The sequence below is a fragment of the Camelus bactrianus genome, chromosome 18, assembly GCF_048773025.1.
Source record: "Camelus bactrianus isolate YW-2024 breed Bactrian camel chromosome 18, ASM4877302v1, whole genome shotgun sequence".
NCBI lineage: Eukaryota > Metazoa > Chordata > Mammalia > Artiodactyla > Camelidae > Camelus > Camelus bactrianus.
In genome coordinates, this window is record NC_133556.1 from 13312914 (window position 1) to 13339668 (window position 26755).

Genomic DNA, 26755 nt, shown 5'->3' on the forward strand with positions numbered 1-26755 from the left:
ACTGATTGATTCCCTTCCCTTTTATATTCAGATTCCCTTTGTGCCCCGGAGTCCCACCGCAAGATCACAGGAAAGGTTTCAACTTAGCATTTATTGCACACTCATTGTAGACAAGTGCCACGTCCTCAAAATACAAAGCTTAGCAACACACAACCTCATTTTCACGGACTTTAGAGATATGCCAACTGTATAAAACTAATTTTGTGGAAACATGGAGAGGAGAACAGTAATTTGGGTGAGAAAAAGATGACACTGGAAAGTTTGGGATGGATATTTAAGCATAAACCAAGGTTCCAAGATGTGAAACCAGTCTGCCTGAAAACCTCTTCTCACTTAGCCCTCAGCCATGTTTCTACCTCTGCCCTTCCTATTTTGCCACTTCACACGTACAGCTCCTTTCAGCTTCCTTACTTCTAGTTCACCCATCTCTATTCACTACAACTTAACAGTCCTGGGAAACAATTTAGCAAAGCTATTTCAAAAGCATGGAAAGTAAAATTGATCAAATAATTTTACTCATAGAAATTTATACTAAGGAAAAAGGGAGGCTTTCAAGATTTTAAATTACTTAAGTGAATTAGCATAAAATTATATTAGCTTAAATATTTAACACTTAAATGCTTAACAATAGGGAGCTATTGGAGATAAAATACACCCATCAGAAGAAATTATTCAACCATTAAAATTTTTTTTCAAGGAATATTTAATAACAAGGTAGATAACATATGCTTATCTAACATGAAATTTTCTATCACTGAGGCTAAAGCAACACATCCTGTTCATTGAATAAACATGGCATGCTGCATTGTGTGTACAATGCAGGGCAATTTAAAAAATACTGTAATTATAATTTAAGAACTTCAGAGTTTGAATAGGTGCCAGTGTTCTCTTCCTTTTTCATATGGGAAAAGAAAACTCCTTTGAAAATCATTTTAAGTTTGGACAAAAATTCCATAGCTGTATTCTTAAGATCACTCTGCAGTCTTCATGATTCAGATGATACAAAGGAAGCTTCAATTCAACCTTTTAGAGAAGACATTCCAGCTCTCATGATCTCATCAACCAGGAGAATGTTGGTGGCAATCACAGTGCTGAAAGGGGGAAAAAAATCAGATGGCTCAGGTTTGAGTTACGAACCCTAATTCAATTCAAACTCCAACTAGACTGTGCAAATTACAACCAGTTAAATTTGCCTTTCCCCTCCATACACAGAAGCTTAGTTGCTCTACTTTTGACGAATTACATTTTCTTATGGAGAGAAAAGTGACTAAATAAAACATACCAAATTAAGAGTATAATGATTCCCTAAAGGTTAGTTTATAGTTTTGGCTTTCCCAAACTCACCAGGAGTGAAGAAGCTGTTTCTTTACACAATAGTTATCCCATATGCCTACTTCTGCTGCCACCAGTGGCTCACCTGAAAAGTAACCGAGTATTCTCAAAATCACACAGAGCAGGTCGAGCAGGTCATAAGATCAGAATACTGTCTAAAAGTATTTTGTGCTGCTTTACTCATCACTACTTATTTCCTCCAGTATTAACCATGAGAAACCAAAGTTCCTCCGTTAGCCCAGTACTGTATTCCAAACCATGACTCCTGTGCCCATCAGCTTTGATGAGTGGCTGATCTCTACTTAGAATACTTCCAATGACAGGAATGCTCTACTTGGTTACCAAATATTTGAATACCTCTGTTTATCTATCTGGACACATTCCTGTCCATATTAAAGTATAGCACTTGAACTATAATCTGGCAAAATGGGCTTATTTCCCTCATTTCAGAAACCTTCTATATTAAATTGAATCTAAATGATGCTGTTGACAACAGCAGGTCTTACCTATACTGCGTGGGTGTATCTGTTACCTCTTCCAGTTTGTACCTGTGTATTTGTACTACACTGGCCTAAGATCAGGGCTTTAATCATTTAATTAGATTTAGTTCCCTCTTCCAGCATTATTTGCTATCCTCAGCCCTTTCCACCTGTGAATATAGTCGTTAAATATACCTTTTTAATCAAAGTTTCTGACAAAAAAGAGAATTAAGCAAGCCCAATATATGAACCTGAATCACCTGCCACAACTCAGAAACACAAAACCTGTACTCTTCAAAAATTTTCAAATGTATACTAGAATACCTTAATTACTATATCTAGTCATTACATTTTTTAAGTCATTACACTTTTGTGTATTTTAGTCATTACATTTTCATATCTTGTTTTAGAACCCAGAGATCCCTGATGAAGGTGTCAAACTGCAAAGCAACTCCAAGATTCTTTTGTCCCATTTTTTATCCTTTCTGCCCTTAACTCCCCTATAGCATCTAGTTCTTCCCTACAAATAATCCTACAAATAGTCACATCTTCTTACCTGTGTTCAAATCCACACCCACAAGTTGACCTGATTCTGAATGCTCTGCTTGAACTTTAACTAGTGTCTCCTGAAGGTCAAAACCAGAGTTCTGAGCAAGAACCTAAAGGAAACAAATGTAACCCTTTAAAAGATAGGACCTAAGAATTCAGAGTGAAATCTATAATAAATGAACAGCATTTCTAATTTTTTTTAAAAAAAACTTAGAGAATGACTAGATATACATTACTAACCAACTCACTAATCCACCCCAAGCCCAACAATACTCTGGTCATAAACTGTACCCCTAACTGGGCAAACAACAGAATATCACAATATTAATCTTACTTTAAAACAAGTAACAAAAAGCAAGCTTGTACGCGAGTATAACCTGCATACTGCAAACCCTCTTAAAATAGTTACCTCCTGCCATCTGAAAGTTCAGATAGTCAACCCTTCCCTCCAGAGGAACCAAAAACATTTAAATGAGAGATACCTGTTCTAGGCTTAGGGTGAAAACTATCAAACCTACTTATTCAAAATCCGTATTACAAAAAAAACCCATATTATCAAAAAGCTTTCATCAGCTGAATCATTTTGGTGTAGTTCAGGAAACTGTTAAAGCATTCATACCTTAGGAATAATGAGCAATGCATCAGCAAATGCTTGAACTCCAAGCTGGGCCCTGCCCTTTACACTGGGCTTGTATTTAATCAGGGCTTCTGCCATTGCCACTTCCACTGCACCAGCACCTGGAACTACACAGCCTGTTGGGTGGGGGGAGAGAGAGATGCTAAACTACAAAGACAGTAATACTGTACAATCAATTATAAGAAAATACATAAATTAAAACACACATAGGAAAATCATTAATCTGAGAATTCAGTATAACCACAGCAGTTTTAACACTGCATTTGAAAGCAATACAAACGTTATCAAATAGAATGATTTAACTAGCATATAGAAGCTCCTACAAGTTCTTACTAGTTCATTTATTTGTATCCTCTTTTAGTAACAGCATGCTATGAAAAAACTTAGCATACCATCAATAGCCATTACAAAGGGAAAACTTTACTTTCGCATGGTGTCTGGCTGTGTAAACTACTGACAAAAAGAACACAGTATTCAGCCATGCCTTTTAGACTAGCGAAAAGAATGTAATTTAAATACAGTGGGGATCTTACCATCATCAATAGCATTTTTAACAGCCCTCAAGCCATCTCTTATTGCATCTTTGATTTGAGTGAGTGTGTGCTTATTTGGTCCTTTGATCAATAATGTGACAGAGCGAGGATTGTTACATTTCTCGATAAAGGTGAACTTCTCTTCTCCCTGTATGAAGAGACAGTATTTTAAAAAACAGGATATGGCTGTATAAAGAATGAACAGAGAGAAGGGGCTTATGGAGGAATAAGTAGCGTATTAACAGGGAACAGCACTGACCATGTTAAGGCAAATTATTTCTTTTAAAAAGTCAGATAAAACAAATGTTATTTTCCTTTCAATGGGTTATCATTACTACAATAAACCATCAAAACATAAGTAAACCAAGGAAAAATCTCTTCCTGAGTTTTAAGGAAGTTTTAACTAGTGAAGAATTCATGAACCAGATAGTATTATCATCTTTGGAAAGAAAATACACTCACCAGTGTATACTCATAGACAAGTCCTGCATATCCCAAACAATCAGGACTTAGGCCATCAAGAGAATTTAGGGCTACTCCACCACAAGCAAGAGTCAGCCTGAAATATTCAAGTGTAAGGGAGATGCAGAAGTAATTTTATTAGTTACGTTTAAAGAGAAGAACAGTAATTTTTAGAAAGCAATCTTTTTCAGAATTACATACTCAAAACATACTCTAAAATGTATTTTAGCTAAAACCTTTCCATTTGCCACCAGCTGAAAACTGGTCTTTCCTCCCAACTCTTCATTTAAATCACTCTCCCCAAGGCAGCAAATATACCTAATATGAAATCTAAAGATGGACAATAACTCTTCATCATGGTGAGCTCTTTGGGAAAAAGTATTCTCCAAAACCTTTGGTGCTGTCTCTTGATATGGAAAAATATATACAGTACAGGTCATAATTTAAAAATAAAACAAGTATATACGAACATTCACAGCACTACTCATAGTAATCAAAAGGTAGAAACCCAAATAAATGTTCATTGACAGATAAACGGATCAAAATGTGGTATGTATCCATACACTGGATTATTTATTCATCCTTAAAAAGAAATGAGCCTGATGCTACAACATAATAAATTCTGAAAAGATTAGGCTAAGCAAAATAAGCCAGACACAAAAAGACAAATACTGCATGATTCCCTTACACGAGGTACCAAATTCCTAGACAAAAAGTAGAATAGTATTTACCAGAGGGGGTGTGTATAGTTATTATTTAATGAGTACAGGCTTTCAGTCTGTGATGATAGAAAAAGTTCTGAAAATGGATAATGATTGTTGCACAACGTGTGTGTAACTTAATGCAACTGAACTGTACGCTTTAAAACACTAGTAAAATGATCAATTTTATACTATGTATATTTTTTTGCAATAAAAACACAAAAATAAGTAGGGCCAAAAAAGGAATAATCCTAGTTAACTTGCAAAATAAGTAAAATTCATGCCAGATAATCTGCTGTCCCTACCTTTCCATATTTCTCCTTTTAGCTCTGCGCAGAGCTACTATGCCTTCTTTTGCAAGAGCATCTAAGGAAAAGGGATCAATTCCCTGGAACAACAACAAAAAATTAGTTTCAATGTATTTCACCTTTAAAATAGACTAGCTTATAAAGCAAAATATCTCACCTTTTGATTAATAACAACAAATCCTTTATCTGAATCACCACAGACTTTCTTTTTCAGTTCTATTATTTTTTTAACTCTGTCTTCAATGAATTTTCTTTCAGCTTTTACTAGTTTCTCTCTCTCTTCTGCACTCTTGTAAAAAAAGCCAGAATTCACTTCTCTAAAAAAAAAAAATTTACAGAAAGAGGAGGAAATGTTTAATTTCTGAGTAGAAGATAAGCCAGCAGTCTTAGAAACTATGTTAGTCTCAAGATTTAACAGTCACAGAGCTCCAATCCCACTCCTGGTATGTTTCCTCAAAACCCAATTTGAGGCCCTGTTGTCCTTACAGTGGGGGAACTAAGTCTCACAAAAAAGTGACTTGCCCCAAACACCAAGCTCCTCCACCTCTCTGTCCCATTCTTAAAGGGCTATAAACTCACGTCTTTTCATATTCCAATGACACGTTGCATGTGAGGATGTATGCATCTTCTACTCTCTTTTTCATATCAGGATGCCGTGCCCCATGGTCCAAAACAAGACCTCTGATTAAGCTGTTAAAACATATAAAAATTATATTCTTATTGATTTCAGATGGGCTATATAACATACGCTAACAAAATCAAAACAGTGACTTGAGACTGTATTGATAATTTTCACACAATCAGCTTTATTTCTTGAGTTATCTGAAGAGGACTTTTAGGTAATATCTAGGTAAGGTCCAACTGTGAAAAAGCAGTATTCCGGAATACGACAAAAATAAGCCATTCAAATGAAAGTAACAACTCTTTCCTGCACAGAAAATTCTGCGGAGAAATAGTCTCAACTGGTAGGCTATCAAACTGTGATCACTGCCTTTAAAAAATGTCTTCAAACTAGATCTTTGAAATAATTTTTAAAAATTCCCCAAAGTCTCCCATGGGTTTTGTATCCAACAGTTCAATAAATGCCAAATGACTGATATAGTTGACTTTTTTCTTCTTTGTTAAAATCTATATATGTATCTTTTATTTAAGTATAGTTAGTTGTGTCAATTTCTGGTGTACAGCATAAAGCTTCAGTTATACAGGAACATACATATATTCATTTTCACATTCTTTTTCACCTGATGTAGCTGACTTTTCAGAAGCATTCTGACTATAAATACATACCATTAACTTCATTTCAAGAGGAAACACCGAGTAAATTAAATACTCATCTTGGCAATATACATTAATTCAAAGACAAAAAAATCAGGCAAAAGATATGAATTGTATAAACTCCTTCCGGTTTGTAAACACACTTCTTAAGTATTTCCTAGCATTCTACCACCTACCTTGTGTCAGTTTCAGATTTATGTTTCATCTCCATGATCTCAATCATGAAGAGGTCAATAGGTTCATCTTGTTTTTTAATGGTCAAAATGGAGTCCACTACAGCCTGCAATAGAAGTGTAACCATTAAATGAATTTGATTTGCCGAAACTGAGACACCTTATTCTTCAGAGAAATTCAAAGCAGTTTCTTGACTTTAAAAATCTGTGAATTGATCCAAGCCTATTTCTATGCACTTACAGAATGCATTATGTATGAAGGGCTGAAGTCATTTACAAAATCTCAATTTGTAATTACCTAAAGAATCAATGACATCCCTACTATTGTATTAAAAATATCAGTGACAGGAAGCTTTTTAATAATGAAACCTCCATTTTATAAACCCTGTTTACTGAAAGCTTGGATTATACCTTTATAACCTGGCCAGGCATACTATTATGACTTTCTCACTTTACTTTCTTTGGGAATACAGATCAGGTTATCACTGCCACAAAAATGAACCTACTTATTTCACAGCATGATACTGTTAAAGACTGTAGATAGCACCCTGTAATTGAAACTAGAGTACCGATGCGTCCAGCTGCCAGGGGTATTCTGTATAGGTGTACTGTACCAGACACATAACAGATTAAACACATACCTCTGTTAAGACATCAGCAAGTTCAGCATGAACTTTAGTGCGTAGAGACGTTCTGGCCACGTCTATAAGTGTTTCCCTGTCCATCTCTTTGCTTACTTTGACTTGTTCCAAAAACTGAAGTGCCTTCTCCTTTGCAGCTTCAAATCCTTCTGTTATTATTCTGGGATGAAGACCCTATAATAAACACACAATTACAAAACCACTACTGACACTGGAGATCTTCAGCTAGATGCAATTATAGCTCATAATAAAGCAAGTTTACAAAGAGATATTTTGGATCATTCACACCCTTTAACGCAATTAACATAATGTTCTGACTTTCTGAATACATTTAAAAGGATTAATAGTCCTTTCAATGCAGAGGAAAAGAACAGACATTGCTCTAGCACAGAGTCAAAGCCAAGGGCACTATAAAGCACACTTGGGTGTTCACTGTGCAAACCAAAAGGAATAATGCCCAAAACTCAAAACCATGTCGTATCAATATGCAGTCAGCAGGACTGTATCTTTTCTATAGATAACCTGAAATTAATTCTCATCATCTAACAAAAAATAAACAGACTAAGCATCTGCTTTCTCTCTCCTCCCAGGAAATTCTTCCTGACAACATGCTAGTAGTCACTGAGGTCTGCTTTAACCTTGGAACTACTGAGTGCTAAAAAAGTTGTAGAACTCTTATTTAAAATTTTTTGTTGGCCTTTTCCTTTTAAATATGCCAATCCTGAATATTCCATTTCTAAATCTCAATTATTAATCCATGTTATAGATAAAAATCATATATATAATGCAACTTGATTTAAAAAAAAAAAAACCAAACAGCTTTTAGGCCAAGAAAAATTCTTTAACTTTTCTAGGATCATAACAAATTTGTGTCAGATTAGGATATAGACTCTGGTCCTCAGATTTAAGCCCCTTGATATTCTACTGTATGGCCTCTGCTACTAGTAACACATCATTGTGAATAAATAAAACTCAGATCATTTCCTATCCACAGTAAAATATCACAGAAACACAAGAATCATGTATACTTCAGAAATGTAGAGATCCGCCTGTTTCAGGAGCTCTCCAATGATTAGGACATTGGAAGTGGTACCATCACCAGTTATGTCATCCTGGGCTGTTGCTACTTTGGCTATTAAGGAGGCTGTTGGGTGCTGAATTTGCTGAAAGTAGAAGAAAAAAATCCTTAAACAAGTTAAATTAAAACAGTCCAAATATACCTTAAAATGTGTAAAGGGCTAATCTACTTGCACAAAATGCCCAAGTGTGCAGCTACATATTATGCTGATGAAAAATTCACCATTAGCTATTTTGTATTAACAGTTTATGATGATCAAACCATTTCTAAATATAAATTTGAGGCTTAGTTAAGGCTTACTCAAGGTGACAGAGCTAACAAGTAAGAGCAACAATTTCAAATCCATGCATGTCTCTTTATGACAAATCCAGGATTCTTCTGAGAATAAATGAAAGCCCAGCAGCCTCAGAATTTTTTAAAAATAGCCCTTTTAGCAAAAATCATCAGTGGATGCTACATCACTGTAAGGAAAGGTTTTTGGAAAAGCACGATATTCATGCCTGCAACTCACAGATTCTTAATTACAAAGGATCCAATCATGGCTCTTGCACTGCTTTTGGTTTTTATGTCTTTGGGGACACTGATAGTTTAAGAATCTAAGCCAATCATTTCACAGATTATCTCATTAAATTAGGTAAAATAGAAAAGCCATGTAGGTATGACTTTTACGACATAGCAAGTTTAAACTATGACTCCAAATGCTCTCTGCTAGCACTGGCTACTACTTAGCCAACAAACAAAAAACACACGTTCTAGGTTAGCTAGTCCTTACTGAAGGTATTTACAAACACCTGGGATGTTAACATGGTACAGTGCCATCAAAACCCTGAACTTAAAACTCAAAACACAGGGAAGTCATTTCCTTTTCTTGGATTTGAACTGTTAGGTTTTGGGAACTCAGAGATGAGAAAAACGACTGCTCCTCTCAGTAACCTCGTATTCTTAGTCACTGGGACTTTAAAAATGGTAAAGACTTTTATTTCCCCTCTAGTCGGTGGTGGAGAGATGAAATATAACAGAGAACTCCAGTTTTAAAGGAAATAAGTATAACTATTCTGTTGCATTTTGCCTATCTGATGATGTCAATTTCTCTTTAGTTTTTCAGATTTTATTAGAATTTATTTTAATAATTACAATCCTTTAATCAAGGCCTTAAATGACAAAAATAGAGATTCAAAAGTAAGTATATCGGACTCCAGGGCTCCTCACTGTGTTGTATTGTCAATAACATTACTGATTATATTCCTCTTCTACTTCCATTGTCTGGAAAACTACCTGTTGAGAGCAAATGATCTTCTCCTACCTTGAAAACGAACATTAAAAATCTCTCTACAAGTCACATGTACTACGGAAAACCAGAACATTTTTGACCTAGTATAGCAACCTCTCACCATTTCGTGAAGCAGTACATTTCCATCTTTAGTAAGCTTGATGTCTCCAGCACCAGAAACAAGCCTGTTCAATGGGCAGAAACAAAGCACAGTGTAACTTTTTCAATGGTGACCAAGAATCCCATAAAAATCGGGCTTTATCCAGATCCTAAGAAGCTGGGGCATTGGGACAGGGTCTCTGCTCCCGGTAACAGGAACGGTGCAGTGTCCACCCCCTCCCGCCTGGGAAAGACTGCCGAGAACTCAGGTCGCTTAAGCCCCAGAGCGCGGGGAGAGCGGCGCGCATGCGGGAAGCTTTGTTCTCCGCGGAGACGGCATCTACCACAAGAGAAAATGGCTAGGGCGGAAAATAGGAACTACTCGGGAGAATGCGGGGAAGAAGGGCCGCAGTGGCGAGCTCAGATACCCAGAGACGACGGGCTCAAAACCGCGATCCCCAGCACCAGGCCCGAGACCGCGCGAGGTGCGCGGTGCCCGCCCGGCCCTCCCCGCCGACCCCGCCTTACATCTTCATGGTGCCCTTAGGCCCCAAGTTGGTCCTCAGCACGTCCTGCAGCCCCCGGGCCGCGCTGATGTTGACCGCCAAAGCCGCCTGGGCTCGGGCCACCTCGGCCTTGGGGTTCAGGGTCTTCACGGCTGCCATAGCTGCCCCAGCAGAGGAAGATGTGGGGACCCGGCGTGCTGAAAGCCGAGAGTCGGTTCAGAGCATGGCCGGGAGGCGCTATCCGGATCTTCTCGAACAGTCCGGCGCGCCGGGCCCGCCCCCAGCGTGCCCACGTGCCGCCGCCATTGGGCCGTGGGTCGGCCGACGCCGCTCATTGGGTCGCGGCCGCACGTAGCCCCGCCCCACCCGTCCCCGCCGCGGCGCCATGGCGCTCGGTAGGAGCGTGGCTCCCAGCGAACAGGGCTCGCTGGGCTCTGGTGTTGCCGCCGGCCCGGGCCCAGCTTTGCGGACCTCCGACCTGAGGACGTAGGCGGTGCGGGTCGCTGTGCGCAAGGCAAGGCCTGTCGGCCGCGCACGTCTGGGCGTGACTGGAGAGGCGGCTGCTCTTTCCCGGAGGTCTCCGGCCGCAGGGTGTAGGGTGGGCCTCCCCTGTCCCCCGCTCGCGCCGTTTGCTCCTTTCTCCCCTTGCTTTTATCCCGATCACCAGATTTTTCTTGTGTACTGTGTGCCTGAGGGTGTTCTAGAAGCTGTGGGGGCCCAGAGTGAATCTGATAAGGACCTCCCCCCCACCCCAGTGGCCTAGATGTTTTAGGCTTACGGATGGCGAAGAGACGTAATACATGGTGGAAAGTGCTAGATGCCTTTAGAAAGCTACAGGATTGGTGCGATGGCAGCTGAGGAGAAGCAAGAGTCAGTCCACTCTTCAGACTCAGGACGCAGTGCTGAGGCCTCAGGTTCTCAAGGCAGGTTTGAAAACTAACTTGATTGAGCAGTGGTGTCCAGCCTTTGAGAGGGCTGCTTTATTTCTAAAGATGCCCCCCACCTAGATAGCAAGTCTTCTCAAACGTTTTGTGTTTTATTCTTGTAGTTAATAACCAAAGTTGTTCAGAATTCAAAAGGTGCCAGAGGGCATACGGTGAAAAGTAAGTCTACCTTCTTCCTCTAGTCAACTTCCTTCTGACATGCATCTTTAGATACATGGTGTTACCTTTAGGTACTCTAAATTCCCCAGATGCTTTCTGAATTTATAAATGAATATGTGCACAAATATAAAAATTTTCCCTCACACAAAATGGCAATTCATATACACAGTATTGGGTGTGTTACACTTTAAGTATCTTGGAGATAGGAACATACCAGTACAAATAGGGCTTCCTCATTCTTATTAATAACTGCATGTATTCTTTGTAAGGATGACATAAGTAACCAGCCACCTACTGGTTGACATTTAGGTTGTTCCCAATCTTCTGTTACTCAGACTGCAGTGAATATCCTGGTATATAATGCACTAAAGTGATCTTGTGTATTTGAAAACCACAAAAGCATCTATTTAAGTTTGAGTTATACAGACGAGGGAGATGTGTGATTAGTTCTGGAGATCCTTAATCCTCAAGAAATACATAGCCTAGTTACGGAGATAAACTTGTAAACAGGTAAAATGACCAAGATGTAGGATCTTTAAGAAATGAATGAAGTACTGTGAGCACAAAGGTATTAACTCTGAGCATCAAGGAAGGTTTCTTGGAGCAGGTGAGTTTTGAAAGATACATGGATACTTTGTAAGAGAAGAGGGCTTAGGAGAATGATATCAAACAGCGAGTGATAGTGGAAGGGCCTGGCGTGCCCAGAGAAAGGTGAATGCATAGGATAGAGGGAAAAAGACAAGTCTGGAGAAGTAGCTTATTACAACTGTTGTGTCCTGGTTTGCTAGTTAAGAAATCTGAGCCTAAGCCTGCCAGCAGTGAAAACCCAAAAAACTAGAGATGAAGGTAGCTTCAGGTGGAGTGGAGGATGAACTAAGGAAGAAGACTGAGAATAGGGAAAGGAGACAGAAAGGAGGGTGTTGAAAAGTCCATGCAGAAGGTGATGAAAGCACTGAGGGGAGGGTGTAGCTCAGTGGTAGAGTACATGTTTAGCATGCATGAGGGCCTGGGTTCAATCCCCAGTACCTCCATTAAAAAAAGGATAAAAAGGTGGTGAAATCATGTTTAATGACCTAAATAAGGGAGGAAAACTTGTTTAAAATAACATGAATATAATCTCATTTTTGTAACCATTCCACATGCATCTATACAAAAAAGGGCAGAGGATATACATTAAAACATTAACATTGACTATGTTAAAACATTCAGAATATTTTCATTTTTGCAGCCCCCACAATTTATGTATCCATAAAAGGAGAATGCAGAAATATACACATGAGAGTATAAAATATAAAATATACGAAGTATGTCCAGTGTCTTATTTTTATTATTATATATATATAAAGAAAGGATATCCTGAAAATGTGTAATGTTTTGTTTCTATCTTTGCCAAATTTATAGGTGAAAAATGTATCTTAAAGTTTTGTTTATTGAGAATGAAGTTGAACATATATCTTTAAAATTTTTTTAAAAATTTTATTTTTAGTTTTTTGGAGGGAGGTAATTACATATTTGTTTATTAGTTTATTTCAGTGGAGGTACTGGGAATTGAATCCAGGACCTTGTGCATATACCTTCCCCCTCGAGCATATATCTTACATGTAAAAACCATTTGTAGTTCTTTTTCTGTGAACTGTCTATTCGTGTCTTCTGTTTTCCTATTTGGTTTCATGTGGATTTGTAGGAGCTCTTTATGTTTTCTGTGTTGCAATTTGCTCCAGTGTTGTTTGTATTTTGTATTTATGCCTTTTCCCAATTAAACATTAAAAATTTTTTTCATGTGGTCAGATATATCCTTTTTTTCCTTTTATGGGCATTTGGACTTTGAGCTATAGTGTGTAAAACAGGCCTTACACACTTAAAAAGTATTTTAAAATTTCTCCCATGTTTTCTTTTGTATTTTTAAGGTTTTGTTTTTCATTTTCATCTTTAATTCATTTGGAATTTATTTTGCTAAGGAATGAGATACGAATCTGTAGTATAATTAAAACATATATTTGGTCTTTGTCCCTGGTTCATAGCACAGAAGTGAAACCATTGGTTTTCCGAGTGATAGGAGTGTCTTTTGTTACCCATTGCAGTCCCCTTTAAAATACACCTGAGTCTGTGCTAATGAGGTGAGTCAAGACAGGGACCCTAGAGAGCCTCAGGATGGGGGCTGGTCACTAGAAAGACCAAACACGTGGTGAGAGGAGGGGAAATCTCAGCCCTGTGCCTCCAACCTCTGGAGAATGGATGAGGGGCTAGAGATGGGTTTTAAAAATACTTGAACAATCAGGGTGAGTGAACATATTGGTGTCCTGATAGGGTGGCACATCCAGGGGGTTTGGAAGCTCTGCGTCTCTCCCCCAATACCTTATCCTGTACATCTCTTCCATTTGGGTGTTCCTGAGTTGTGTGCTTTATAAAAGACCACTAAACCTAAGTCAGGTGATTTCCTGAGTTCTGGGTTGGTCTTAAAATTTTTCAGTTTTCTTTACGGAGGGGATTGTGGGGATCCCCAAATTTGTAGCCAAGTTGGACAGAGTCTAGGTACCCTAGGGACCTGGGACTTGCAACGGGTGTCTGAAGTGAAGGCAGTATTGTGGGACTGAGCCCTTTACTGTAGGGTTTGCAGTAACTCCAGATAGTATCAGAATTGAATTGAGTTGCTGGACGCCCAGTTGGGGTTGGAGAATCAGAGTTGGTGTCTGAGAATTGAGAACTGGTTATTGGTGTTTGGAAAAAACTCACACAGAATCCAATTTTATTTTTTTCCAGGATAATTCATGTTTTTCACCATTAATGTGTAATGTAATTATTAGCATATGCTGCATTCCTAGCATATCTATATCTGGATCTACTTTGGACTATATTCAGTTCTACAGTGTCAGTATAAACATCATGTTGTTTTATTTACAATAGTTTTACATGCTTCAAAATTTTGTAAGGCTAGATCTTCTTCATCAACCTTTTTTCAGAAATTTTCTAGCTATTTTGCACATTTGTTTTTCTTTCCAAATGATAGAGTTAATCTAGTTTTTAAAAATCTGTTTTTTTAATCTTAGGTTGCTTTCAAAAATATTTAAGCATGTAGTGCTTTTTTAGTAAAACACGTGTTTTAGTAAGTAGGAGATTCACATTTATGCAGTGGAAGTGGAGATAGCAAATGGCCAGGGGATAGAGGCATTTCTGACAAATTTTGAAACATGTGCTACATAGTTCCTATTTTCAGTCTAGGAGTCTGAAGAGGTTGAGGAAATTCCAGAAGTGGGGCAGGTTTTGTATGGGAAGGTGGGGTAATAATATTGATTTTGGGTAGTGCTTTTCCTTTTGTTGGTCATTCATTCTTTGAGTGTCTACTTTATGGCACAGTACTGTGCTTGGAGTAAACATACACATGAAAAGAGGTCTTTTCATTCAAAGACTTTCCAGTCTAGAGAGACAAATGTACAACACCACACATAATATACACTGTGTACTAAAGACCTGTAATGTTGTAGTCTCAGTGCCATACTATTAAGGAAGAATTCCTAAAGCAAATCTTTTTCTTTTTGGGGGGAAGGGGGTGGGGAGGTAATTAGGTATGTATGTGTGTATTTAATGGAGGGACTGGGGATTGAACCCAAGACCTTCTGCATACTAAACATACACTCTACCACTGAGCTATATGCTCCCCCCTGCAAATCTTGAAAAAATAAAATTGATTTTCTTATTACAGAAATAATACATAATCATCATACAAAAAGTAGAAAAATAAATTCATAATCTCATCATTCAGAGATAACCATTTGTGATGGTTAATTTTATGTGTCAGCATGGCAGATATGAGGTCAAACATTCTGGACATTTCTGTGAAGGTGGGGTTTTTTTTTTTGGATGAGATTAACATTTAAATTGGTGGACTTAAAGTTTAAACATTAAATTTACTCAAATGTAAAGCAGATTATCCTACATAATGTGGGTGGGCATCTCTAATCAGTTGAAGGCCTTAATAGACAAAGATTGATCTATCCCTAGCAAGAAGCAATTCTGCCAGCAGACAGCCTTTGGACTTGAACTGCGTCTCTTCCCTGGGCCTCCAGTATGCCAGCTTACCCTGCAGATTCTGGATTTACCAAGCCTCTACTATTGCATGAGACAATCCTTAAAATCAATCAGTCAGTCAGTCAATCTTATTTAACAGTACATGATGCCTCAGTGTCTTCACTTTAACAGTGGACACCCCTTAATACATTTCTTAAAGCTATAGCTGCCATAGACAGTGATTCCTCTGATGGATCTGGGCATAGTCAATTGAAAACCATCCAGAAAAGGATTCACCATGCTAGAGGCCATTAAGAACTTAAGGATATTTGTGATTCATGGGAAAGAGGTCAAAATATCAACATTAATAGAAGTATGAAAGAAGTTGATTTCAATTCTTGTGGATGACTTTGACAGGTTCAGGTCTTCACTGGAAGAAGTAACTGCAGATGTGGTGGAAATAGTAAGAGAGCTAGAGGTAGAATTGGATCCTGAAGATGTGACTGCATTGCTGCCATCTCTTGATAAAGCTTTATTGGATGAGGAGTTGCTTATATATGAGCAAAGAAAGTGGTTTCTTTCTTTTTTTTTAACTTTTTTTTATTGAGTTATAGTCATTTTACAATGTTGTGTCAAATTCCAGTGTAGAGCACAATTTTTCAGTTATACATGAACATACATACATTCATTGTCACATTCCCTTTCGCTGTGAGCGACCACAAGATCCTGTATATATTTCCCTGTGCTACACAGTAAAATCTTGTTTATCTATTCTACATTTTGAAATCCCAGTCTGTCCCTTCCCACCCTCCATCCCCCTGGCAACCACAAGTTTGTATTCTATGTCTATGAGTCTGTTTCTGTTTTGTATTTATGTTTTTTTTTTTTTTTTTAAGATTCCACATATGAGCGATCTCATATGGTATTTTTCTTTCTCTTTCTGGCATACTTCACTTAGAATGACATTCTCCAGGAACATCCATGTTGCTTCAAATGGCATTATGTTTTCAGTTTTTATGGCTGAATAGTATCCCATTGTATAAATATACCACAACTTCTTTATCCAGTCATCTGTCGATGGACATTTAGGCTGTTTCCATGTCTTGGCTATTGTAAATAGTGCTGCTATGAACATTGTGGTAAGAAAGTGGTTTCTTGAGGTAGAATTTACTCCTAGTGAAGATGCTGTGAAGGCTGTTAAAATGACAACAAAGGGTTTAAAATATTACATAAACTCAGTTGATAAAGCAGCAGCAGGGTTTAAGAGGATTGATTCCAATTTTAAAAGAAGTCTACTGTGGGTAAAATGCTGTCCAACAACATTGCATGCTACAGAGAACTTGTTCATGAAAGGAAGAGTCAATTGATACGGCTTCATTGTTGTCTTATTTTAATTAATATAGCAATATCCAGGTAACCTGTTTTTTCTATTGAGTGAATTTGGTAGATTGTGGTAGTCAAAGGAATTGGTCCATTTCATCAAAGTTGAATTTATGTGCATAGTATGTTCAGAGTATTTCCTTACACTCCTTTTAATATCTGTGTGGTCTACAGTGATATCTCCTCTTTCATTCCTATATTGGAAATTTGTGTCTTCTGTCTTTTCTTCTTTGTCAGTCTTGCTAGAGGTTTATCAGTTTTACTGATCTTTTCAAAGAACTGGCTTTTTGGTTTTTATAGGTTTTCTGTTTTTTGTTTCCAATTTCAGTTGTTTCTGCTCTAATATTTATTATTTCCTTTCTTCTTGCTTTGGGTTTGTATTGCTCTTCTTTTTCTGTTTATTTTTTCCCTTTTGTTCTTTATTGATCTTTCTGCAAGTTCACTGACCTTTTCTCATATGCTGTTAAACCAATCTAGCAAATTTTTATTTCAGATATTGTGTTGTTCAGCTCTATATTTTCCATTAAATTTTTTTCATTTTCTCTTAAGGCATTCTTCTCCTTCCCAGCGGGGGAGGTGGTGAGTAAGGGCTTCTGCTATGCAATCAGAACTTGGAGATTTTGAGAAAAGGACCGCCAGTAATTAAATTGGAATATCTAATCTGAAAAACAAATTTTCATTTCCTTCTGAGATTCCTCATCTGGGCTACCATTATGACTATGTTTTCCTTTAAGTTCTTGAATGCATTTAGTTCATTTCTTTAAAGTCTTTTTTTTTTTTTTTTAAATCTTTTCATTTGTTTGTTTTCTGGGTGGGAGGTAATTAGTTTTATTTATTTATTTTTTAAATGGAGGTACTGGGAATCGAACTGAGGACTCATGCATGTACTTTACCACTGTGCTATATCTTTCCCCACCTTGCTTTAAAGTCTTGTATGGTAATTGTAACATCTTTGTTATCTTGGGGTCTATTTCTATTGGTTGCCTTTTCCCCACTTTACTGTGGGTTACATTTTCCTGTTTTTAGGAAGTCTTTTAATTTTTGATTGTATATTAGACATTTTGGATGATACATTTTAGCAACTTAGATTCTATTATCTTCCTCTGAAGAATATTCACATATGTTCTATCAGGAAGTTAAAATGTTGGCTGATTGCCTTGTACTTTTGCTGTCTTGATGTTATACTTTGTTAGGTCATCCACGGGTCCCGAGAGGACTTCATGAGATTGTCTAGGAGACACACTGGAAACTCAGCCACTCTGGGTCCATCTTCCTAATCTGAGTCCAGTACCCACATCTGGCCCACTGTCCCCTCCCTCTGAGCTCTCAAAAAAAAAAAAAAAAAAAAGAAAGAAAGGAAAAAGCAAGCAAGCAAGCAAGCCAACCCTGGAGGCCTTGGTCCCTTAAGTCTATCTTTAGCCCTTAATTTTAGAGTAAATCCTTTGTTCTGGGACATAATATTTGCCCCTAAGCTGTGGTCCTTCTGGGGTTTTAGTGGAAAGCCTAAGATGTGTACCAAACCCCTCTACTTCAGCAGGATTCAAATGACAAACTCTGTGTACTCTGTGGTCAGCAGCAGCTGAAATCTCTGTTCTTCTTTTTTAAAAAAAATTTCTTTTTAGCCTTCTACCTGCAAACAATAGAGGGCTCAACTGCACTGGCTTAAACCAACAGGAGTTTATTTTTCTTAAAAAAAAAACAAATCTAGACATAGGTGGCTTCTGGTATTGGGATCAGAGATGCAATTAATTTTATAAGTGGGTTGCTGTCATTCTTTCGATTTTTCTTCATGGTTGCAAGACGACTGCCATACCTTCAGTTATCTCATTAATATTTAAGGCAGGAAAAAGAGGGAACTAGGCCAGCAGTGTTATTCTCCTCATATTGGGAAAGCAGAAGCTTCCCCAGCAACCTCCTCAGCATGTTTCAGTCTGAATCTCACTAGTCAAATCAGGAATACACGGCCACCCTAAGTTGAAGGGAAGCTGGAAAGGTGGTGAATAGGATTTCACAATTGGCTCGGACCAATTAGCAATTTTAGATAACTTTTTTTTTGATACCTAATTTGACTTAGCAGTCTGAGGCATTTATTTTTTAATTTGAGATTTTTATTTATTAATTTGTAATACTGACATATAACATTATTTTCAGGTATACAACATAATGATTTGGCGTTTGTATATACTGTGAAATGATCACCGTAATAAGTCTAGTTAACATTCGTCACTATACATAGTTACAATTTTTTTCTTGTGATGAGAACTTTTAAGACCTACTCTCTTAGAAACTTTCAAATATGCAGTACAGTATTATTAATTATAGTCGCTATGCTGTACAATACTGTGATATAGTAGATAGTATATCTTGGTCTCTATCTCTGGTTCCTGGCACAGAGCTCCTAGGACCCATGTAACTTGTTAAGTAATAAGAACACTAGGAGCATCTCTCATTCTAATATTGGTCTTTGGCCACCGTTCCCATTGCAAGGGCTCCTGAAACCCTTGTGGTGTCTTGTTCTAACAAGGTGATTCTGGGTGGGCTCCTGCATGCTCTGAATGAGGGCTAGTCACTAGAGAGACCAAGCCATGACTAGAAGCTCATCCCACATTCTCTTGAAAAGGGAGAAGAGCTGAAAATGGAGTTAATGATCCATCATGCCTATGTGATGAAGCCTCTATAAAATCCCAAAAGTACAGGATTCACTGCTCTTGTAACCCTCCTAGGCCTTTCCTTATGTGTCTCTTCGTCTGGCTGTCCATCTGTATCCTTTATCATATTATTTAATAAACTGGTAAATGTAAGTGTTTTCCTGAGTTCTGTGAGTCTCTCTAGGAAATTAATTGAAACCAAGGAAGGTGGTCATTGGAACTTCTGACCTATAGCTGGTTGATCAGACACATAGGTGATAACCTGGCCTTGAGACTGGCATTTGAAGTGTGTGTGTGTGTGTGCATGTGTGATGGGGGCAGTCTGGTGGGACTGAGCCTTTAACCTGTGGGATCTGAGGCTCTGTGAAGATAGTGTCAGAATTAAGTTAAATTATGGAATACTCAAATGGTGTTGCAGAGAACTACTTGATGTGGGAAAAAAATCACAATTGGTGATCAAGACTGAAGTGTTTCATGTGATTACTAAAGAAGACACACTAGGGAAGAACTGGGGTTTTCCCTACATAGGAAGAAAAAAAGCTGAATTTTTCCCATTTTAGTTACATTCCTATAATTTATTTTATAACTGGCAGTTTGTGCCTTTTGGCCACCTTAACCTATTTCTCTCTCCCCACCACCATCCATAAGATGTTCGTTTTTCATTGATTTGTAAATCATGGCAAAAGTAATACAATTTTAACCTAATTTCAACCAATATGAAATCAAAGTAGAAGGGTAAATTCTCTTTCTTTTTACTCCTTAGGATTAACTACTGTGTGTAGACATAGATATACAACCATATACTGCACGTGTTTATAGATGTAAAGAGTTTTCTTTGCTCAGAAATGGGAATTAAGCTATATGTAATATTCTGCAACCTGCTTTATTCACATGACATGTCGTGGACATATTTCCAGCTGTGACTTATTTTGAATGTCAGTGTTTATATTAAATTGCATTTTTCTTTATATTCTTTAAAAACATTTATGATACTTTAATATATTGGTATTTAATGTATTGACATAAAAATATTACATGTATTATAAAATATTTTATATACACAGATACAAAAATATCTGTAGGCCCACTTCCCTTAGTTTAAGGGCATTATCATTATCAATACCATTAAAGAACTAACTATATAATCTCTTCCCAGTCTGATTTCCTTTCCTGTCCCTCAGAGGTAACTAACATTCTTATATGTGACTCCTGGTATTCATGTACAAGTTTCTTCCAAGTGCTTTCTTGAAGCGGCATTGTTGGGTCATAGAAAATGTGCAAGTTCAGTGTTACTGAATAATACCATACTGTTTTCTAAAGTGTTCCAATGTGCTGTATTTTAGAAGACTATTGTATTAGCCCTGAATTACTTAAAAAAAAACTATACTTGATTCTAACATAGTTAATCATTAGAAAAGTTGTTAGCTTATAAAAATGTAATCTATAGAAAACCTTTCAGGGGGAGGATATAGCTCAGTGATAGAGTGCATGCTTAGCATGCATGAGGTCCTGGGTTCCATCCCCAGTACCTCCATTAAAAACTAAATAAATTAAATAAAAACCTAATTACCACCCTCTCCCCCAAAAAAAGACTGGTTAAAAAAAAGAGACAAAACAGAAAAAAACCTTTCAGGAACACTAGTATTACCTATATTTCTACTAACCAATTATGATTAAAACTTTGTAAAATAATTTGCTAATTTTTTTAGTTATTTAATATAGTTATTTAATATTCACTGCCCATAATGAGTTTCTAAACTTTCCTCAAAAAGCACATAGGTATCTTTTCACATGTTTTCACTTCTTTCACACTTTTTAATTATCTCTTCATTATACTGTACTGTATTTGGTTCACATGTGTTATTTAACATTATTCCCGAAGAACAACCATGAAGCATAATTTATCTAGTTTTGCCTTGTCTGGCAAAATTACTTCCTGATTGTGACCACCCGTTTACTTTCTTTGGACAACTCTTTTTTTTTTTTTTAGTGGAATGTGCTCTAGCTAAACAATGTCTACTACAGTGCCCCCTCGTGCCCACAAATGTTAATACAGATGTGAATGTGAGGTGAGTACAGGGACAGATTTTATTCAGTATAAATGTTTTATCTGAAATCTGTTTAGCAGTAAATATCTATGAGATATGAATAAGAGCAAAAATGAACTCTTCTACTTTTCACATTTATTGTATTTGGGTTTCTTTTTCTGTTGAGGTAAATTCTCAATTACCATTTGATGTTTAACATCGTGTTTCCTTTATTAGACATTTCTAAATTACCACAAAATATAAACAAGTTCTTGATTGTTATTTTAGACCCCCTTATTTTGCCTTCCTCCATTAATCGTATAATCTTTTACCTCATATTTCAAAACATCAAAATTCTTCCTTTTCAACCTTCCTCCGAACCATCTCTGGCAGATTTGGGAGAAATTAAACTGATGTGCCCCAAACCTGCAACCATTTTCTTACTAATGAAATCTGAGAATATTGAACTTCAAAGGCACATCTGATCAAAGAGCATCAGGACTCTTGTCTCTGGATAGGGTCGTGTTTATTGAGGGGTCTTGTAGCAAAGGGCAGGAATGCTGTGACCAAGTGTTCTGCTCCAGGAATTGCAGCCCCTTTGCCTGAATGACCAGCTTGGAGAAAACTGCAGAGATGACTGTCAGCATCTGAGGTTTCAGGTTGTATTTTAGGGTAAAACTTCATTGCCCAGCTCCAGCCAGCTGTGCCCAAAGATAAATGTTTGGGGGGAATCACCACTTATTTATTGTAGTCAACATAAAAGTAGCTGGGCAAGTGACACCTAGAAGAAGATAAGATGACAAAAAAAAAAAAAAGCATTCAAAGACTCATTTTGTCATTTTTTTTTTTTTTGCATTTTAGTTGCGCATATAAATAATTTTTGAAGTTCTCTTGGGACCTTAATTCCTACAAGAGCATAATGCCGAACGTGGATTTCAAAAAAGGCCCCTAAGGGACTTTCGTTAATTGCAAAATCAGTGCGGAGGTCCCTCACTTTCCTAACGTATCCTTATCTCAAGTGGTGGTGGCGGTGGAGAGCACTGCAAAAGGTCGCGAGCTCTTTCCTTCTTCCTCCACGAAGTGGGGGTGGCGTAGCCCGCGGCTTTGCAGGAAAGCGTCCACGGCTGAATGCAAGTCTAGGTCCGCAAGCACAGAGCCCCCGAAAGAGGAGGGGGCGGGCTCAGGGAGTCCCTCCCTCAGGGGCGGGGCCAAGGGCTTCTTCCCAGCCCGGCTCTGCAGAGCGGAGGTCTGCAGTCTCCAGTTTAGTTAAGTATATGCAAAACCGGCCAGAAGCCGCCGCACTTATCAGCAGATCTCATATGATTGTTTGGTAAAGGCTCTGCCTTCTGCACAGGTCACCTCCCTCGGAACTCCGCTACTGAACGTCCGAGCCAGCCCTCGCTCGGCCCCTTGCAGTCGGAAGGTTACAGCCGTGAGAGCCCTGGAGGCGGTGGCGGCGGCCCAGGAAGGAGCTGCAGCGCGGGGTAAGTCCAGGCTTGTGTCGATCTCTCCGTTTGCCCAACTTTCTGATTGACCGACCTGCCTTTCTACACCCAGGGCCTCTGTGATTCAACATTTATTTTTTTTTAATCGGGATAGGTAAAATATTTCATGGGATTTCAAGGCTTTCTTTTCATCCGTTTACATTTGAATGATATATACTTGAATGATATATATAACAGGCACCACTGGTGCCTGTTACCCAACAGTATGAATGAATGATGCAATCCTACATAGGGGAGTCATCAGTACAAGAGCAGGAAAATCTCCAGAGTTTGGAGTTGCAGTGTCTGACTTAGTCAACATCTTTCCCATTAGAATTAGAATTTTAAGTAAGTACTTACCAGATACATTGTTGTAAAGATACAGCTTCAAGCTGGAAATTAAATAAATAATTTTCATTCATTAAATTTATGTACAGTATTTTCTTTCTATGTGACTTGCGCATTGTGTTTACTCTTTAAATATTTGACCAGTATTGGAATGAGGATCCGGGGGAAGAGAAAGAAAATCCAAGATTTCTATGTTGTTACAACTGCCTGGTAGGTTTTCAATATAATGATCGTAGTCTTGTCACTTTCACGTTCGGAAACAAAGTAGTCTGGACGTTTTAAGTTTTCAACTTATTTGATACATGCCTAATAACTTTTTTTAATCTAACGTTTTATGGATGTATAACTTGATGCAATGATATGCACCCATTTTAAGTATATATTTTGATGAATTTTGACATTATACATACTTATAATCACCTCCACAATAGAACACATCACCCCCAAAAGTTTCCTAGGGCCCCTTTGCAGTCAGGTCTCCCCACCCCTAGCCCTACTGACCTGATTTTTGTCATTATAACATTGTTTGTATTTTCTAGGGTTTCATATATGCAGAATCATATTGTATGTACTGTTTTGTGTCTGGCTTCTTTTGGTCAGTATAATTTTTAAATGTTTATTGATGTTATAGCATGTATTAGTGATTAATTTCTTTTTATTGCTGAGTAATGTTCCGTTCTAGGGATATACCACAATTTGTTTATCCATTTATCTGGTGGACATTCTAGCTTTGGGGTATCACAAATAAAGCTGCTTTGAATGTTTCATTTCTCTTGTATAAATCTCCAGGAGTAGGATTGCTGACTTTTACGGTAAGTACATGTTTAATTTCTTAAGAAAACGCCAAACTGTTTTCCAGAGAGGTTGTACCATTTTACTTCCCAACCAGCAATGTGTAACAGTCCTAGTTGTTCCGTGTCCTCACCATTACATGGTACTGCCGATCTTTTTTATTTTAGTTATTCTTCTTTTGAGTTTGTTTGCACATCTTTTTTGAAATGTCTGTTTAAATCTTTTGCTCACGTTTTAATGGACTGATTGTCTCGCTGAGTTTTAAGAGTTCTTTATTCTAGGTGCAGGTCCTGTAATGATTATATGTATTGTGAATATTTTCTCCCATTTTGCAGCTTGCCTCCCCCTACCCATAATGGTGTCTTTTGAAGAACAGAAATTTTTAATTTTGATGAAGTCCAATCTATCATTTTTTCCTTTTGTTATTCATACTATTGGGGTTTTATTTAAGAAAATTTTGCCTACCTTAATTTCTCTACCTCATCTGTATAGCAAGTAGGTGTGTATTTGAGTGACTTGGAAAATGTATTTATTTAAGGCCTTCTGTAACAACAGAAACAAATGGAAACATTAAATAAATGTATTTTTAAATTATTTTTTAAAAGGTTGTTATATTAGCTATTTTTGCATAACACATTATCCCAAAACTTAGCACCTTAACATGACAAACTTATTTGCTTATAGTTTCTGTGGGTCAGAAATCTGGCAGCTGGCCAAAGTCAACTTATCTGAATACTTTATTGGGGGACAATCTGATTCCTAGTCCACATACCTTGTTTGCAGGATTTAGTTCCTTGAGGGTTGTTGGACTGAGGGCCTCAATTCCTCACTGGCTGTTTGCTGGAGGTCCCCTCAGTTCTGTCACTTGCATCCCTCATAGGGCAGCTACCAACATGGCAGCTGCCTTCCCGCAGAACAAGGGGTGGGGGTGGGGGGCTGGGGCAAGAGAGAAGTCACAGTCATGTTTTTTTTAAAAGAGTAACTCAAAAAAACCCTACCACTTTTATTTATGGATTCACAGGCGGTTGCACAGAAATATACAGGGAAGTCTCATTCATTCCTCCTTCCCCCGAGGCCAGCATCCCAAGGAACTGACATTGACACAATCCATAGAGCTTGTTCAGGTATCACAGTCACACAGGCACTCCCTTGTGTCCCAGCCTAATTTTGCAAGTACTATCCTATCTCCTCTGTCTTATTCTGTTCACTGGAAGAGTCACTAAATCCAGTTCGTGATCAAGGGCAGGGGACTACAGAAGAGTTGGAAATGCAGGAGATGGGTTCACCGTGGGCCGTTTTAGAGGCTGCCTACCACAGCTGTGCATTTTCCTTCCTGCATTTTAGAAGTCTTGTAGTTTAGCTTTTGTGTTAGGTCTTGATCTCTTTAGAGTTAATTTTTGGCATTGGATTGCAGGTTAGGGAAGAATATAAATTCCAAGATTTCTGTATTTTATTACAACTACCGGGTAGGATTTCAGCATAATAACAATCAGAGTCTTGTCATTTTCATGTTGGTGAAACAAAATAGAAAGGAGTTTTTCACATAATTTAATACATGCCCAGTTTAAAAAAGGGTCAAGTGGCAATGTATGCATCCCAAATTAGAAGAGAAATAGAGCAGGCCTTTGTAATTAAAACAATTCTCTTTTAGATGTAAATGGACCGAAAGAGAAAGAGTAAACTATATTAAAGCAGCAAATTGGAAATACTCCTTTTCTTGTCCTGCCATTCTGGGCAGTGGGTCGTCTCTTAGGAGCAGTAGCTTCCGGTGAGGGCTGCAGCTTAGCAGCCGGCCTGCAGGGGAGTGGGATTCGGAACACCTGCAGAAGCTAGTCATGCTCAGCAGAGTGGGGAAGAAATGCTAGACTTACATCCTTAGGTACGAGGTTTTGAGCACACCTTGTACTCATCCTTCACAGGAGCAATACCCTGTATGACTCCAGGGAGGGAAGGGGTACGCAGTACCCTGAGTTCAGTCAGGGCCGTGTTTGAACCTCCTGAATGATGTATTTCCACTCTGGCTTCCTTCCTTTGTCAGTCTCTGCTTTTTCTTGCCCCATATTCTTACCTATTTCTTTTTAGCTCTTTTTTTCTTCTGAGATTTAGCCCTTTTATCCACTTCTACTTACAGTCTTAATGATGAGGATTATAATTCGAAGTTGTTGGCTTTATGCCCTGGTTTCTGGCAGCAGGACTCCTCTCTGACTGCTCTTGGAATGTTGTGGGCTTTCTCTCCTCATTTTGAAGACAGTGGGGGCTTTGCAGAGCCTGTAATGTACCTGTGTTGGCTTCTCTGTATTTACATTTTGTTCTCCCAACAGCTCCTCTTTCCCTTTCTCTCACCTGTGTGCCCTGCTAATCAGGTGTGTTTCCTATCAGACCTGAAGCTTTTGCAGAATTGAAGCCACAGAAAGGAGTGAGTTTCCTCCTCTGCAGTGCTTGAGGCAGCAGAAGCCAAGTGTTTCCCGGGGGACGCGGTCTTAGGAGACTTTGCACCCAACCCTTCTTTGGATTGGTCCTACTAGGAGGGAGAGAAGCTGCGCAGTCTCCCTCTTTTCTTCTCCTGTGTCTGGACCTTGATGTTCATTTCCCCGTTCTCTGTTTCTAGGCTCTTACTTTTGCAGAACTCACAAGATCTCTCAAAGAAGTGTGTAGTCAGTCCTTTATATGTTGCATTTTTATTCAGGAAAGAAGCAGGAAGAGAAGAGTGTCACCTCCTAGGAGTCCAGCACTGGAGAAACGTGAGTCCAATTTGTCTTTTGTTGTCACTGTTAGAAGTTTGTTTATCAGTTAGCAGTTTACCCTTCACCTGAATAAAAAAAAAAAAAAATTGCCTGCTGTAACCTTTGTGGTATGCATAAAATCTCAGGTTCCCTAAAGAATAGCTGATTTCTTAAAAATCATAAAATGTATTATAAATGCATT

At 38.2% G+C, this 26755-nt stretch overlaps 2 protein-coding genes and 2 non-coding genes across 9 annotated transcripts in view; 1 reads left to right on the forward strand and 3 right to left on the reverse strand.

Annotated features, from left to right (window-relative positions):
- Positions 1–72: 72 nt before the first annotated feature.
- Positions 73–10312, reverse strand: CCT6A (chaperonin containing TCP1 subunit 6A). The gene is made up of 14 exons (XM_010972393.3): positions 10066–10312; positions 9560–9623; positions 8119–8253; positions 7091–7264; positions 6453–6556; positions 5581–5691; positions 5159–5318; positions 4999–5081; positions 3993–4089; positions 3531–3678; positions 2980–3113; positions 2368–2470; positions 1345–1417; positions 73–1091 (listed from the first exon to the last, which is right to left on the reverse strand). Exons 1-14 carry the CDS (start codon positions 10200–10202, stop codon positions 1019–1021), a joined length of 1596 nt encoding a protein of 531 aa, XP_010970695.2. The 5' UTR covers positions 10203–10312; the 3' UTR covers positions 73–1018.
- On the reverse strand, positions 3341–3481 carry LOC123613505 (small nucleolar RNA SNORA15). Its single transcript, XR_006720869.1, has one exon. It is a non-coding gene; the product is annotated as a small nucleolar RNA SNORA15 (small nucleolar RNA).
- LOC123613506 (small nucleolar RNA SNORA22) lies at positions 7397–7530 on the reverse strand. Its single transcript, XR_006720870.1, has one exon. It is a non-coding gene; the product is annotated as a small nucleolar RNA SNORA22 (small nucleolar RNA).
- Positions 10313–10411: 99 nt separating the features above from the next.
- The window catches only part of PSPH (phosphoserine phosphatase), a 29484-nt gene continuing 13140 nt past the window's right edge, over positions 10412–26755 (forward strand). Inside the window, exons 1-3 of one of the 6 annotated variants that reach the window (XM_074346009.1) lie at positions 10412–10557; positions 22561–22690; positions 26517–26571. The gene's annotated coding sequence lies outside the window, so the exon portion shown is untranslated. Of the gene's footprint in view, positions 10642–22398; positions 22691–23182; positions 23249–26438; positions 26572–26755 lie in introns of those variants that run through there. The other 5 variants (XM_074346008.1, XM_074346011.1, XM_074346012.1 and 2 more) reach the window with 5 other exon arrangements.